The following is a 17,805-nucleotide window of genomic DNA, read 5'->3' on the forward strand; positions in this document are numbered from 1 at the left end:
TCGTAAATATTTCACTATAATAATGTTAACATAAGTTTTTCTAATGGTTTTATAAATGCGTTTAAAAATTAATAAATGTAAAAAATCATAACACCCACTGCACATGGATGTACTGAAATATTACTATATTCTAAAACATTAGATCAAGAGGTTTAAAAGAATACTATTTTATGTAATAAAAATACTTGATGTAGTCATCAAATGTTTAAAATAAATATAAAGGATAGAAGGCTTCAAAATTATATAAATAGATTATCTACAGCGTTTAAGGAATGTCCAGGATCATGCTTTGAAAATACCATAAAAGCGCCATTTTTACCTACGCGGAGCACGTGGGCCGTTAACAATAAATATATATTTTAATTACTGTTATCTCTACTTATTTTTTTCAGAGCAGCATTACGTCTCAGTGTGTCGTTGATACAGCTGACGAAATAATTTAGACAACATAGAAAATCAGGCAAATTATGTTAATTATTTGTAATATTACATATCTAATTGCCAATAAACGTGCCATAATTTGTAGATACGAGTATCTTATCCGCAATGAATAATTCCAGAGTCTATATAAAAGCGACGTTGATGCAGGTTCCGATGATGATTATATGCCTAGCCGCGGTTTGCACGCCTGATGATGCTGACATAGGTTTGGATCAAATGAATTTCTTAACGACATCCGAAGACATCCAAACGAATCGAAATTGTTTTGTTACTGGCCGTTCTAAAAAGGGACGAAAGAAGAAATTTTTGTAAAGCCGTTCTGAAACAAGAACTAGTCGAAATCGTGACGAAGCAAGCATACGTCGATTATGAGGGTGTTTTGAAATCTGCTAAACAATTTAACAACTTCAAATGTAATTTCACACTCAGATGTGATCACATTCTCAGCGAAGAAGAAAGGAGTCGTGAATTCGAACATTTCTGGAATCAGGGTCCATATAATTTGCACACACTTTATATTGCCCGTCAGGTATCTGAGCAGCCCAAGAAACACCTTTTCGGATGAAACACGGAAAAAGGAAATTTACGAGAATACATTCGCTCGCGAATAAAAGAATTTGTCGAATGATGTACTGCAAGACGTTAAGTATTAGCCCGTATAGGATAACTACAGCACTGAGCAAAAACAAAACAAGTATCGTTCCATTATTAGATTAGAGGGGTCGAAAACAAGGTGGAATGAATAAAAGGATGTTCAAAAAGTTGTCCATAAAATTGAAAAACTACCAAAGTATGTCTCACATTAGTGCCGAAGCGAGACAAAATGCCAATTTTATTCCTCCAGATATGATAATATTATCAAAAATGTATGATGTGTACAAATCGGAAGAAATGCGACCGATAACTTTTGTAATTTACAAAAGTATTTTTACAAAAAATTCAATTTGCTTACAAAATCATTAAAAAATTATACTTGCCAGATTTGTGACGCATTTCAAGTAAAAATTAAGAATGACTGGAAAAATAACATAATGCTGCACGTACATGGTGAAAAAGCCCAAAATCTTATGCGAGAAGATTAAATTTAATGTTCGCAAAAATATTCCAGAAACTGAATGCATAACATACGACAGTGATTTCTAAACTTTATGTTACTACGCCTCTTTTAAAAAAATCTAATCTTGGCGCCTCCCCCCTCTATTTTATTATATATACAAACACCTTTTTAAATAGCCAAAAATGTACTACTTAATACATCAATGAAAAAAAAACTTAATTATAAAAATAACAATATTTTACTACTTTTATTCATTTTTAAATTACTTGTTTATCATGCGATGGATATGCTTGTTTATTAAAAGTGCTCCTTTTCTTTCTACTAACAAAACGGGGTCGATATTTGGATTTCATTGCAGCTAATGCAGAAAATCCCGTTTCGCATAAATATGATGTTACGAATGGTAGCAGTACTTTACTTACAACTTGCATTGCCTTTCTCGACAAAGTATTATATTATTCTTCACTTCGATTGAATCAAAATTGAACTAGGGTTTTTGTTTCTTTCAATAGTAGTCAATCCAAATTCATCATCGTTCATTGACAAATAGATTCTATCATGGGCCCCACATCCTGAAGCGGGCCCCCAGGCCAGGATCTTTGGCGGGCCCACCTACCTATCGCTGAGGTTAAGGGCAATGTGGTGCTCTAAAGTAGTGTTTCCTACATACACGGGAGTTATCATTTAAGTACATATAGCAATCATCATATAGGTATCACATCAAATTACAACGCACAACCACATATTTAATAATATATCCTATATTCTTGAAACAAAGTAGCGCCCGCTTTACTTTTCTAAAACTATTAGAGTAAATTTGTGTTGTCTGTTATACCTGGGCCTCAAGGCTCTTTATAAACTATGGATTTGCAAACTGCAAACCTGTGGCTACATTAATTGTGTAACTTTTCACGCCTCCCTTTGCAACACTCCGCGCCTCCCAGTTTGGAAATCGCTGGTATATACTATAATTTCGAAAATAGATTTGGATGTTTGTACCGTCGTGTCGGTTTTTTTTATACAAGTCCACACGTGCAGTCAGATTTCGACAAAATTTGGAAGGTAGACGGAGGCCGGTGAGCTGGAGTGCGTGGTGGGGGTCTCGAATTTCAGATTTAACCCGCTTCTTCTTCTTCATTCTATCTTCTTTTATTTGTATTGCTCCTATACCATTCATCCGATTGCGATGAAAATTTTGTGAGTTGTTGTGTGCATACCCTCGAAGGTTCTTGAATTAAAAAAACCATCTTCTTCTTCTTCATTCTATCTTCTTTTATTCGTATGATTTCAATGAAACTTTGGTGAGTTGTTGTGCGCACGCCCGCGAAGGTTTCTGAATTAGTACAAACATCTTCTTCTCCTTCATAATTCTATCTTCTTTTATTCGTATGGTTCCTATACCATTCATCCGATGGCAATGAAACTTATGTCAGTTGTTGTCATTGATGTAAAATACTGGATGAACCATATGCTTCTTAAAATGACCCCCGATTTTCTCTGACTCGGTCAGTGGTGAAACTTACTGTTTTAATATCAGCGGACTTAACTCACAATACGCTCAATTAATATTTATCTCGAAAGCCACCTGGCAATACTCACGAGTAAGCCTTATCTATCTTCCATCTTACTCGAACTTATTGTCAGCTCTGCGCGCCAACGACAACTTTCTCTATACCCCCTATGCATTTTTTTATTTCCTTGCAAGTTTTATGTACAGGAGCGAATTGACATTAACGAAAATAAAATATATTAATTTGTAAAAGACGTGCTGCAATTTTAAATGACGAATAAAAATGATGAGAGTGTGATGTGATAATACTTAAATGTGGCGCATTTTAAAATAAAATAGTAGTCTCAATTTACAATAACTACCAATATAATATGAAAGTAATAATTTGTTTTTCCATACGCTTTTGATATCGCGTAGGTATATTATTTATGTTACTCAGTAAACTTTAATGTTTTTCTTGTACTGTCATGTTTTCATATTCGTATATAATCAATTCAATAGTTAATCTAACGATATATAATTACCTATCATTAATATCATTACAATTTTTATACCGTTATAATTGTTATATAAAATATTAAAATCAACATGTAATTAATGGGACTTCAGAATTCCAGAGAAGCATTAAATGGACAGAAATACAGAGTTTAAATAAAATAATAAAAATATAATAATTTATATTAGACTTATTAAACTAGACATTTAAAAATGGTTTATTGATAAAAATATAACGTGAAAATGTAATATTGTTCGATTTTGTATGTTAATTAATATATCTCTATCTCTCATATTAGGTACAATATTAAGACAATTATATCAATGTGACTAATTATTGTATTCGTACTCCAGCACTGTGTTTTTCAAAATCCCTTGGAATCACTATTCCATGCACAGAAATTAAGTTTTACAGCTCTTGTAAATACGGCTGATATTCGGCAATCCATGATAACGGTCTTAACGCTAACCTATAAGGAAATATTATAAGGTGATATTTGTGGTACAGTTTTAAAATGGCATTTGTATGGAAACTACTCATCTAAGTAATATATCAATGGTTGTTGTGCCCACACCCGCCAAGGTTTCTGAATTAGTACAGCCACCTTCTTCTATTTGTATGCGTTCCTTTGCCATTCGTCCGATTGCGATGCAACTGTTGTCAGTTGTTGTGCGTACACCGGCGAAGGTTTCTAAATTAGTACAACCATCTTCTTCCTCTATTCGTATGCATTCCTATACCATTCATCCGATTGCAATGTAACTTTGGTGTGTTGTTGTGCGCACATCCGCAATGGTATAAATATTTTTAAAAAACATCGATTTTTATAAAAATATAAATGTGTATAACTTGAAATCATTTTCATTTATATTTTTAATGGTGTTTTTTAAAATATATACCTACCTACTTATTAAAACTTGTATTTTATTATTATAAAACTTTTATTTTATTATTATTGAAGAATATATTTGGATGTTTGTATGTACCTACCGTCCTGGCGTCGGTTTTTCTTTATACAAATCCACACGCGCAGTCTGATTTCTACAAAATTTGGAGGGTAGACGGAGACCGACGAGCCGGAGTGCGTGGTCGGGGTCTCGAATTTCAGATTTAACCCGTTGCACCCCGGGGACAGTTTTACGGTTTTTGCGGAAAAAGGTCGCCGCGTACAGGTCCTTAAAACGCGCAAGTTAATGTTGCAACCCCCATTTTTTTTTGAAAATGTCGCTAGAATGTGTACATTTGAAAAATGTTTGCGTTTATTTCAGCTCGATGGCATAGTTAGATGCAGATAATTGTGTTATTAGAATCGCTAATCGGTAGGGAGCCAACCGAGCCGGCGCGGCGCGGGCGACGCAGTGCTGCCAAATTTTCTAATGATTCTAATTCAAAAACCCTCAGCAAGACCCACCTTATGTGCAATTTTCAGCTTTGACAGATTGTGTATATAGATAATTTGATGATTGGCGTAAACATTTCCATCGGTTTTCCGTGTTTTTTAAATTCAATCCTTTGCACTTTTAAATTAAATTTAGAATTTTTAATTTTCAAATATTAAACCATTCCACTCCCGGGTAGCGGCGGGTGATACTGCTAGTTTATAATAAAATCGTGGTTTGTGTGGTTACTTTTATCTAGTATTCAACGTGCTGATATAGGACTATATTTTTGTCAGATAATAACGTATGTGTTTTGTTTATTGCAGGGTGTCAGGGGAGGAGCGGTGTGTGCGGTCTAGCGGGGGCGCGGCGGCTGGCGTGGGGGTGTTTGCACCCTCCGCCACGGACAGGGCGCGCCCCCGCGACCGCCTCTACAGGAACGGACCTACCTCCTACACAAACTCCATCATTGAGCGGTAGATAACTTACTTTTACATTTTTTTTGTAAATTTGTAAATTGAAGACTGGAAAAACTAATCGAGCTAAGGACCAAAAAGGTTTTTATTGGGTATTAAACGGTGGCCGCGCGGCATAAGCGTTGGACTATCATGACTTGGGTCCCAGGTTCGAATCCTGGGTCTGGCAAGTACACATATTGTTTTTCAATATGTGTGTGAGTCAGGGTATGGACCTAATAGGTTGAGCAAGTGGCTGACATCCATTTCTCGTAAAAACAAAATCTGTTAATACAAACCTCTACTCTGTGGAGGCCCATATGATCCTATTAGGATCGGACATGGTCGAAAAAAAAAAGAAAAAACTTTGTAACTTTTATTTATTTCTGAAAGATTTTTTTTAAATACCAAAAAAAACGTTTAGTAAAACTAAAATGATTCATCGAATTTTAATTATTATTTTTAAAAAAGAATAGTGAAAATAAAATTGATTTAAAATCGGTAATATCAGAAAGAGCTATGTGCCAGCGAAGTTGTTCACCTATAAGAGCTATGTGCCTTGTCCTACAAGATGGAGGTTCAAAAAACAACATGGTTGATCTGTTTTGAGAAACTAAATTTATTAACTGGAAACTACAATCCATTACAAAAATAATATTCATTAAACACTAAAATAGTACACCTCCAGTGGGAGAGTAAAACATAATATGAATTAAGCAAATTTATGTTATAATAATCAACAATATTACGCATAATGTAATACAACAATTAATTAAATACAAAAAAAACTACTTACTAGCAAACATTATGGGTGGTAAATATAATAGAATAGTACAATTAAATATTATGTGGGACCTACATGATTCCTAGCATTTCTATTGTATTAAAATAAAATGTTCAGCTCCTAGTAAAACTTTTACTCATTTTGTAATTTCCTAATAAAATTTTCTGTATTTTGGTTCCACGAAGGGAATAATTCTTTTTTCTTAGTATCTAGAAGGTGACCACATCTAGCAAGCCAATTAATTCTATTGATTTTCAGTTTGATACGGCATCCCACAGATCTTTCTTTTGTGTTGCTTCAACTTGAATGACCCTTTCCTGTCCCATCAATTCGGGTGAAGAAAACTGCACATTTTAATCTTCTTCCAGCATCACAATTCCGTAAAAAATTCTAAATATACAATCCTAAAATACTTTAAATCTTATTGGCGCGTTTACATATATTATTTTCTCAGTAACTCATTTTCTCAAAAAATGGCACTTAGTTCCATTAGCTTTTCCAGTCTTCACTTATTATACATTTTTAAACTGATTAATATTTATATAAAGAAAAGAGGTAATGCTAACTGTTTAGAGTGGGGATGACTGGGCATATGAAAATATCACTGTTTTATGAAAATATTTCCAAAGATCGATATAAAATTTTGTGCAAATGTTTTTAAAAGTCAATAGCTATTTCGGTAGTAAAACCATTATCAAGACTACTAATATTTAGATCGTCGTTTTTTTAGTTTTTACTACTTGACTGAACTAAATAGGTATACAGGCCATTGGACCCACTTTTTCCTGTCTTCTCGGAAACGTGGAAATGCCAAGCACGGTTAAAACGAATTGCTAGACAATTAACTCTTTATTTATTTAAAATCTGATAAATAGTATTCTAATGCAACTATTAGTGTCATTTAAATCTTACCAATCGTGTTACTTTTAAAAATAAATGACAAATAGTCAGTCCTGTTTTCGAAATCGGCCAAAATGACTCACGCCACAATGGCTGTAGAGTTTAATAATAGTTTTGGAGGTATTATTAACTATTTTTTTTTTATTTTTCATACATCTACTTTCATCATGGAGTTGTCGAGTATCAATACGCAATAATTAAAAATTACATCGTTCAATTATATAATTTAAAAATAACAAATGTTAACAGTCATGAAGTATAACAGTGCCGCAGGCGACTTTTTTAACTATTAAAGCAAATTTGTGATTTGTGTTTATCTTACTTATCCAATCAACCCGCCACGCCGGGCCCACCCAGAGTCCGTGCCCCCAGGCTAAAGCCCTGTCAGCCCCCCCTTGTGGGGGCTATGAAAACAATAATAGCCTGTTTTGAAAAATTGGAGTACTCTTCTGACAAACTCGCCCAGAAATCATTTAAAGGCTGATCTTCAAATCAGAGTTACTAATTAAATCAATAAGATTTTCACAGTCACTTGCGGTTAAACCTACTGGTTTAGCTGTCATGGAAAATGGATTCCGAACCCAGGAATTGTCCTTACTAGTTTTCAGAAAATATTGCAAAAGTGTGTAAAACCTTCCCAAATTGTCGCAGAACACCTATTCAGGTTCGACGGAACACTGGTGTTCCGTGGAACATAGTTTGGGAAACCCTGGTCTAGACCAAGCGGGTAGCACTGCCGATATTATTTGAGTAATGTTTTAGCATACTAGGCGCACATGTCCAGCATGTTCGCTGTTAGTCACTTCCAATCCGCCAGTCGCTGATGACATGCTCAACGGTTACCGCCACTATGCCTCCAATTTAATAAAAACTATGAGAAACTGTGAAAATATACCGCCGTGTATTGTGATAATATGTAGAAATAATTATATGAAGAAAAAAAAGAGACTATGGGACTAATTTATATTCTCCTCCTTGGGCCCCCCCCAATATTAAATCCTGAGTGCGCCATTGCGCTACAGTCATGGTCAATAATCTTGCAAGATTCTACACTAAAATATCTACAGCTTCTTGGAATCACTGATGTCCACGTCTCTGATCCGTAACTCAATACTACTATATTTCATAAATATATTCAATGTTACCTTTTTTTACCTCTTCATTCACTAATTATTTTAACAGGGGAACGCCTCACCGCTGGTACTCGGGCTACGGCGGATCCCCGATCGCGGCGAGCGGCGAGGGTGCAGTCCCCGCGGGCGGGGGCTATTCTACCGGGAGCGGAGTCGCGGGCGGGGGGATTCCGGGCACCCCCGTCGCTTCTGGCGGCGGGGCGGGGTCGGGGGCCGAGGGGGCCCCGCCCCCCTTGGGGCGACGGGGCCGCGCCCGCTCGGGATCGTCGTCAGCTGCCTCCGCTAGCACCAGCCGTTCCGCCAGCAGCAGCTCTGCCCCCCGTTCTCACTCGTCCTCCAGCTCCAGAGCGTCCAGCCCCAGCGGAGTCGGCACCGATCGACGGAGAAAACATCAGGTACACACTCAGCACAATTACTAAAGATTTCTTTCATCAACTCCAAAGTGATATGTAACCACTGCAGGCGCTGCTCGAGTTATGATGATAATATTATGGGTTTGACTATTGGTGGGCAATAGCATTTGTATTGATTTTGGGTAATTATGGTTCTTGAATTTATTTTATATCATAGTAGTGCAATGATACAAGTTTTGCCATTGAAACAACCTTTATACAGTGTGGAGTCTTTGTCAACTGTGGTAGATTTAGTAACAGTCGAAAGACTAGACTGTGATCAGTGGCGTGACGCATGGCGGTGCTTGTTTCAGTGGTCGACAGGTGGGGCAGGAAGCGGCGGTCGTCCGCTGGCCATCTGCGTGCGCAATCTGCCGCAGCGATCCTCCGACTCCTCGCTCAAGGACGGTCTCTTCCACGAGTACAAAAAGCACGGCAAAGTGTCCAGCGTCAAGGTCGTCGGGGTCAATCAAGACAGATATGCCGTGGTGAGAATACTTTCAATTCGGTGTGCTGCCATTTAATTGTTATTAAACATGCCATGCCGTAGACTCAAAAATGAGGGATTTTATTTTGCTTCAAATTGTTGTCTCAAAATACTGTTTTCATATGAGCTTTAGGCCCCCCAAGCTAGGATTTCCTAAGAAAGCGGTGTCGTTATGTAGCAGTGGTTGACCTCACTAAAACGTTTTCTATACAAACCAGATGGTGTTGGTTTCCTAGAGAGCGTTAGTTGTGAGCGTAACGTCAAATAGCAGTGCCGCCATTTGCATGACAGCCGTCATAGCGGAACAGACAGTCGTGGAGCGTTTTTTTCCCGTGTAGCGGTGACATTTTTAAAATAAAAAATGAGTGCAAACACTGCAAACATAATTTGGACCATCGAAAATGACAAAATATGGATTGATTTTGTAAGAAATAATGAAGCTTTATTTAATGTGAAGAGCAAAGACTATAGAAAAGTCCAGTTAAAACAAAATCTTTGGAATAATATCGGAAGTTCAGTCATCTCTTATATGATTCAGAATATAATCAAACAATACTGGTGTTAAGCGAAAGTATTGCCTGAATTTTTCTCGTTGCAGTGCAGACGGCGGCGCACTAAAATTTAAAATGTACCATCTGTAGCACGATTTCTCACTCACCTCCAAATGACAGTTCGTCTTCCCCGTCTTCCGATGACTCCTCATCTTCCAAATATGCTTTGTCTAGATTGTCCATTCTCCACCGCAATACTCTTACTGACCGTTGTACTTTTTGAAGTTATAATTCTTTTGGCACGTTTGGGAAAACAGATCAGAGTGTATGTGATGGAAGTTGTGCGCGCCGATGCAACACATAATTTATTATTATCATATTCATTTCAGTCTCAGGGATATATGCGCATGCGCATAGTGTCATTTAGTTAGTCGTTCAATACAACCAAGTAAACAGCACGTGTTGTAAACATTACCAATATTATGTTATAATAAATATATGTGTTTATAAACAAATTTCTGGAGACTAACATTTTACACTTTATATTCATAAAACTTTATTTATATTGGAGTGTATATTTATTTTTCACTGTAAAGATTGTGTATCAAGATTTGCGGCTATATTTATGTAAGTATTATTTATGAGTAAAATTATATATCAATAAATAAATAAATAAATTTTGTGAATGGTAAATAATTCAAAAAATATATTAAAATTTGATTTTTTATTAATTCATCATGGGCACTTCTGAATCGATTATAACAGCTCTATGGCAAAGATGAGTTTTGGTCCAATACAATAATTAAATTACAATTATGTGCTATATGAGAGACGTCATGTTACAGCCGCTACATAACAGCACCGCTTTCTTAGGAAACCCTAGCTTTACCCATCTGTGTTATAGTGGTGCCACTCGGCGATGCTGCAAAGTGTGCGGGTACTTTACCCGGTGTCATTTTAACAGCTCAACTTACTGGTGCCATCATTTCTGCTATTGTCAGTATATCGGAACTACCGGGTGACTGCTGAAACATTAATGTATGATAGCCATTTGGTGAATACAGATTATTGACGATCCATAATATTATTAATCAGATGGGTGCTGTTTTTTTAATATACCGTTTCATGATACTATATTTATTAGCTATTTTCTCTCGGCGCATCTATCCTATACACAAGGCTGCTATCGGCGGCTATTGAGGGTAGTATTTATGTATTTAGGTACCCATTATAATTGTTACAATAAGTTAGCAGTCGTCTAAACTGTCAACTCTATCTCGCTCTATAAGTTAACACAGCCAAGAGAGGTGCTGTTAAAACACTTTTTGACAGTTCAGACAGTTGGTTAACTTATTGTAACAATTAACCGCCTCAATACATTAATATAATAAACTACCCTCGATAGCCGCCGATAGTAGCCTTGTGTATAGAATAGATGTGCAGATTGTCAAAAACTATGTCCTCGTTGCTATACAATATATTGTCTCATGTTCAAAGTCATCTTATATTTGGGTATTTGCAGTTCTCTTATGTGATCACTTATATCGAACCGGGCGGGGTCCGTTTTATATTTGCATTTATTTTTGGTAGTTCCTAATCCATGAATAAGTTTTCTTCGCAGTCATAAAATAGTACAATTGACCCAATATAATATTGGCTTTTCGACTCTTGTTCAACTCTAATAACGCGGTCGACAGGTGCGCTTCAAGAAAGCATCAGACGCAGAGAAAGCCCTGGAGGTGTCGCAGGACAAGCTGTTCTTCGGGTGCAAGATCTCAGTGGGGCCGCACCAGGGGACGGACGTGGAGGACAACGAGTCGAGGCCCTACGAGACAGACCTCGACGAGTTCCATCCTAAGGCCACGAGGACCCTTTTCATTGGCAATCTGGAGAAGGACGTCACCCCCGCTCTCATACGGGAGAAGTTCAAGAGCTTCGGAAAGATAATTGAGATCGATATCAAGAAGCAAACCGGGAGCGCAGCGGGGTATGCCTTTTGCCAGTACGCTGATATCTCATCCGTGGTGAACGCCATCCGCAGCATGGACGGAGAGCACGTGGGTGCCAGCCGTGTCAAGCTTGGCTTCGGCAAGTCCATGGCCACCTCCTGCCTCTGGATCGACGGAGTCACCGACCACTCGGAAAAGCAGGTCTTCGCCCATTGTACCAGGATCGGGAACGTCATCCCTGTGAGTATTTGATTCCCTACTGTACAGTCTTAAATTCAATTTTATGAAGTCTGCCAACGTTTGAAGAGAAACTGCTTTGAAGAGTGACTTGGAAAAAGTGTTTTACCTTCAACTAGCCGTGACATGTTATCAAGTCAATGTCTCAATCAAGCACACAACTTTTATTTCTACCGCGTGTGCGTGTGTTCTACACATAACTTTTTTGTCTGTCTTCAGGTTTACTTTATTTCAACCTTGTATGCAATGAAACTGATTGCCCCACATTATAGAATAACCCGATGTTGCCTTGCGTCTTTTATTGAAATACGATTTTCTTTTGCAGACTCCAGTGAGTGACGGGTGTGGTCACGCTTTGGTGATGTTCGAACAGGTGTCTTCCGCCCAGCAAGCCGTAAAAGAACTCCGCGGTATGAGCATTCGCGGTCGGAAGCTACAAGTCGACTTTGCATCGAGAGAATGTCAGGTATGAGTATAAATGATTTTAAACTATTGTTCGTTTGGTCGATTTTATCAGTCGTGTGATATAATTTCAGCATCCTTCAGGTGCAAACCCCAGTGGAAGCGGTATGGCGTGCTGCTTTCATTGGGCTTTGCACCTTTGGATGGTGATAGTTTAGGATGTATTCTGATACTTACCAAGAACTATTTAGAAATACTAATGTTGCCATATCCTTAATTGACCGACTGGTTTTGTACTCTCAGGAGATGTTTCTGGAACAATCGAAGCAGGCGAGTTCTGGAACAGGCGTGGTCCCCCCTGAAGTGAGGACGGCCGAAAGATTTCAAGAGATTTCTTTGCGAGGATTTGAATCCACTACCAATAGGTACACCAGGTTTGTGATCACCCCCATCATTCTTCGCTCGCCGCTCCACTTTCTTTCTTACTAACTGACGGCCACGGCGGACATGTCATCTTTTCATTTTCATCTGGCAATATTGTGAACTCATGTTTTTAAAAATTTTAAGCTGCTAATCTTTTTAACTACGAAGAGGAATTGTAAATTTTAAGTGATTTAAAGTGTTTCTGTAACCCATGGATCTTTCTACGTATCACTAAAGGAGGATTTATAGCATGATTTCACTTTTATATATTTTTTTGATGCAGTTTTAAGAGTTGTAAAAACATGACATACAAGAAAAGCATTTCGAAAATTTGTCTTCTATGACTGACATTTATTTCATCACGGCTTCAATATTCATTTAATACATCGGCTGCGGTGGTCTTTGTTCTTTTCTGGTAACGCTTCTCTTTCATTGTTCGATTTGATTTTTGAATTACACAAAATAGCTGCATAAATTGATAATTTTTAACTAGAATTTCTTATAAATTCGTATTATGTTGAATGTTCAATTTATCCTATCGCTATTCAAAGCTGCTTAAAGATCAAGTTTGGGACAATGAAATGGAGACTTGCCGGCGCATTAGTGTCTTTTTTCTTTACTGCCGTCTATTTTATGTACATAAATAATACAAAAAAGCTTTTGCACAGTTTCAAAGTTGTTTAACATAATATTCATATAACGTATTATTAAAAATGTGTATCCATATTCATTGTTTTCGTGAATTTGTGTTCGGTATTACTAATAATGATTGTTATCCATCCTGTATCATTCATTATTTGTAGCCAAATAATGTGTGTGGAATACGCTTGTACCTCATTTAATCGAGTCAGAATGGGTGATCTCCACGCTTCCATTTTCAATTTCATGACAACCTCCTTTTCCAAAGCGGTGTCCACGGATGACGAGGAATACATCGGTACTCGTAAGAGTGAGCTTTCTGCCTCGTGTTCTCCTCCGCCTCTCTGTCCATCGGTTCGGAAGTTGAAACTGTATGACTGCCTTCGCCTCAGGCGATCTAGTCGTTTCTTTTCAGAAATGCAAACAAATAACCCGCTGGGGCCGATCTGACCGCAGTGGAATTGGAGTTATTAAGCGAGGTACACGTGTATGTTGCAACGATCCGATTGAAAGGGTATAAAGCACCATAACGACACTCCGTCATCACCGTGTAGCCGGGGGTTGTCGGCGATCGGGAGGGGTAAAAGTGGAAAGGGTGTCGACTGTTCCCTTGTAAAAAGCCATGGGCATGTCTGTGTCTGTGCCAGGTATGAGAGTGGTCCCCGTGCACGCGCTAACATCCCGACCTCGTACAGTCGCAGCGGGCGTGGCTCGCGCTTCCAAACACAGACTTCCGCCTCCGCCCAACACTTTGACTCCGTGTCCCAATTGTCAGACAGGAGGTTCAGGTAGGGCTCTCGCAACACATTTCAATCTTTCTTTCTTTTTCTTTCTCTTTCTTTCATTCTTTCTTTCTTCCCGTCTTTTCCGTCACCGCATCCCCGCGTCAGTCCGTCTAGCATTTATTGTTTTGATTGTGGTAGTAAGTTTTCTCGTGATCTGTGTTTTTCATGCTCCCGCCTCTGTTATCATCTTTTTTTATTGATGTTTTCATTTTTCAAATTTTAGTTATCGGGATGATCCGTTTCCATGGTGCTTCACCTGGAAAGATAGGTTCGCCCTGCTCATTTGGTGGTTTTCTTTTTGATTCTTTTTATTGAATATGTCACCGTGTTGATTTTTTGAGATCCCTTAGAAATTACAATGCCAACGATTTTAATCGATAAATAAATCAATGATTCTAGACACTTCTACATGTGTCTCGAGTCTAGACCGTACACATTTCTAGTCATATGCATTGCTAAAGCAAGCCGTTTGGTGACTGCAGTTCATTAAAATAGGTGTCTCCATTTTTTAATTCACTGCAATTCTATTAATTAAGATATTGTACTGTCGGTCTGTTGGTCTGTTAGCAATTTATTTGTAATAACCTGGTTATATACCATCAGGCTCACCTATATGGATGTTACCATGCCAGCTGGATTCGATCCCATGACAACCTCATCAAAATGATTACTTTCGCTATAACACGATAACTTAATCTGGCTCAGTGTTTCATTTCTGATAAAAAAAAAATGTTCCAATGGACCTGCTCCGCCAGAAGGGTAGTGTAGAATTTCGAAATTTCTGTTATGGAATTTGGTGGACTGGGGTTGTAAGTTTTGCTAAAATCTATTCACTCGCAAGTAGAGCTTGTGATCAAAATTTTTCATGTCAAAAAATAATGAGAACAGTCGATTTATTTCTCGACAAATTATCAATCAGAATCTTGAGAAATTGTTACCGGGGGAAGTATATGAAAAAAAAAAAATAGTTCGGAAGCAGCGTTGCCAACAATAAGTAATAAACCTTGTTCAACTTGTGTTTCCCGGAAATACGTAATTTTTTTCAGGGCAAACATCCAAGAGGCTTAATACTTTTAATCTGTACAGAATTTTTTTTTGAATGTATATTCACAAAAATTCAAAAAATAACAAAACATATCTTGAATTTTCAAGAATCAAATATTCTTGAATTGGAGCACAAAAATTCAAAAAATAACAAAACATATTATCTTGAATTTTCGAGAATCAAATATTCTTGAATTGGAGCACAAAAATTCAAAAATAACAATACATATTATCTTGAATTTTCAAGAATCAAATATTCTTGAATTAGAGAATTGAAAATAATCAACAAATCACATGCTCTTTTTGCAAATGTCGTTATGTTTTGCATGTACGCTTTAATATACTAAAATTATGCAATTTTTAGACGTTTATTGTTGACAGTTGTCCGTAACATTATTGTACAATATTTTGTTTTATTATTGTTTAGGCTTTTTTTTTATTAGTTTATGGATATTTCAGTACTTTTTAAAATTAATATTCGTAATATTATTTATATAGTACAGGGTACGCCAATGGGTTCTGACGGCTTTCTGTGCGCAACTGTATCAGAATGCGATAGGGGAGGGGTGAATTTAACTGCTGCAACGAACTTACACAGTACCCATGGGCTACTCGGTCAGTCTGGGGTTTCCATATTTGATATTAGCGGACCCTATCTATTTGAGGAAATAAACCATACGTTAACTGTGACTTTGGGACGTTATGTGGAAATGGCCCAAATTTTTTTTACTTCCTGAATCATCCCGATCAGTTGTAGAGAATGATGAACTACGGTTTCGACCAGATGATTGCGAGATCGCTTGATGTTACAGAGCAAATATTTTATTTATGGGGTTTTTTTGAAACAAACATGAACGGAGAATTTAAAAAATAACAAGAAATTATAGGGGTATATAATGAGGGCGTCATGAATGATTTTCTCTGATGTATGCAAGAATGTATCCGGCGCCATGCGGCGGTGGTCATTCATGTAATCATGATGTAATATTTAAAACATAGATTAATAATAAAAAATGGCTCTATACAGTATTTTTTTTTTGTTTGACCTAATAAGCTTATATTTTATTTCAAAATTTTTAGAACCTATTGGTGCACCCATTATTAGGCACTGTCAATCTGAACACATTGAAATAGACTGTCCTGTCCAGCAGATTGAAGCATGTCAATTATAATTTTATGAAGTGTCAAGTTATGTTTATGCATTTTTAACTAAATCTCACATGAAAATGACTAGTTACATTATTCATTTTTTTAAATGCATTAAACATACTAGACAAAAGCAGTTTTCATATTTTTTGAATTCAATAAATAATTACAAATTCATATAAGTTTGAAAATATACTTATTATTTCGTTTAAGAGGGGTAGTATCATAGTACAATATTCAAAGATCCTTAGTGATAGAATATGCGATTTTTTATGATTTACTGTAATTGTGTTTTAATTAATCATTACATGTCTTACATCAAAATGAAAAATAGAATTGTTTTAAATTCATAGATAAACTTGATGAAGAGTATAAATATACATAAGATTTAAGAATATTCTTATTCAATATATAATCTATATAATTTTGAACAACCTCTAGTACTAGTTAGTAGTAATTAAGTAGGTACATTACAACTATTGAAAATGATCTGTATATTAAACCACATTTGAATGAAATGTAAAGTGTCTTACAAATGCCTTCCTATTTCACATTTTTTAAATATTAATGGGTAGTTTATCTTTGAAATTAAAATGCTGATGAATTAAAACACAAAATGTAAATTATCAGTACATTGCATTAAATTGTATGCTTTATTGTAGCATAAAAATTCGTGAATCTATTATAAGTATAGAGAAGTTGCCATATCCAGAATATTATTATAATTTTTCTCCCGCCTCAGCCCGTCACCGTGCAAATGGGCTGATATCTTGACGCATTTCCTCGATTTTTTGTGCAGATATGAGGAATTCAGCGGCGGCTCAGGATCGGAAGCAGCTTACGAAGGGGTGCGCGAGGGGGGAGGAGGAACGGGAGCGGGCGGGCCCCCTTCCCTGCAGAGCGTGGTAGTGGTGTCAGGAGTGGGGGTGGGGGCAGGGGTGGCAGCTTTACCGCCTCCGCCCGTGCAGAGCAACATGCGCCATCTGCAGAAGGAGAGGGTGCACCTGTTGGAGCAGTTGGAAGAGTGCGCGAGCAGTGGTGACGAGCTCGTGAGCCCCAAGAAACGATTCAAGGTAATTTATTTCCATGTGTATTAACAATGTTTGAATATATAGATAATATACACAACAAGTTTTAGGAGGTGAATTCAGAACTGTTGAAAACTGAAAATATCAAAATATGTAGGTAGGTATATGATGTGAGGGCTGTGAACTTGAAAATAATACTTATAATAATATGTCCGTTATCTGCTACATATTATTATCTAATTTGGTTATTATAATTCATTACATCTTAGCGGGTAGTATGTACCTATGTTGTGGTATTGTAAAGTAAGTAGGTTTGTGTTATAAAATTTATGTAATATTCATAGTATAGAATGTGAACAATAACAAACCAACCACGAAAGTCTCGAGCGATACATGATAATGATATTATTACTTAAGATCAATCGCCTAGATCAATCCACTGCGGGATCAAGGCCTCTCTAAGCTGATAGTATTTTTCTAGGTCTTATGAATTGCATTATTGCTATATTGAACAATCGGCGTAGACACCTGGTCGTTGATAGTTATCAACACATAGAATTTTGGTTGCCCTGAATAAGATTTGAATTGTATTGTGCATAGTAAAAAAATCTATATATTTGTGATATT

General features: G+C 36.9%; 1 protein-coding gene across 2 annotated transcripts in view; it reads left to right on the forward strand.

Moving 5' to 3' along the window:
* spen (spen family transcriptional repressor split ends) overlaps positions 1-17,805 on the forward strand; it is a 240,240-nt gene that overhangs the window by 180,690 nt on the left and 41,745 nt on the right. Inside the window, exons 3-9 of one of the 2 annotated variants that reach the window (XM_085952285.1) lie at positions 5,210-5,359; positions 8,205-8,550; positions 8,862-9,035; positions 11,223-11,714; positions 12,037-12,177; positions 12,417-12,547; positions 16,950-17,223. In XM_085952285.1, coding sequence (XP_085808411.1) covers positions 5,210-5,359; positions 8,205-8,550; positions 8,862-9,035; positions 11,223-11,714; positions 12,037-12,177; positions 12,417-12,547; positions 16,950-17,223 — 1,708 coding nt within the window. The remainder of the gene's footprint in view (positions 1-5,209; positions 5,360-8,204; positions 8,551-8,861; positions 9,036-11,222; positions 11,715-12,036; positions 12,178-12,416; positions 12,548-16,949; positions 17,224-17,805) is intronic. The other variant, XM_085952286.1, reaches the window with a different exon arrangement.

Source organism: Rhyacophila brunnea, unplaced genomic scaffold (genome assembly GCF_057557595.1).
Source record: "Rhyacophila brunnea isolate RB1 unplaced genomic scaffold, BYU_Rbru_1.0 scaffold_3, whole genome shotgun sequence".
In the NCBI taxonomy this organism is placed as follows: Eukaryota; Metazoa; Arthropoda; class Insecta; order Trichoptera; family Rhyacophilidae; genus Rhyacophila; species Rhyacophila brunnea.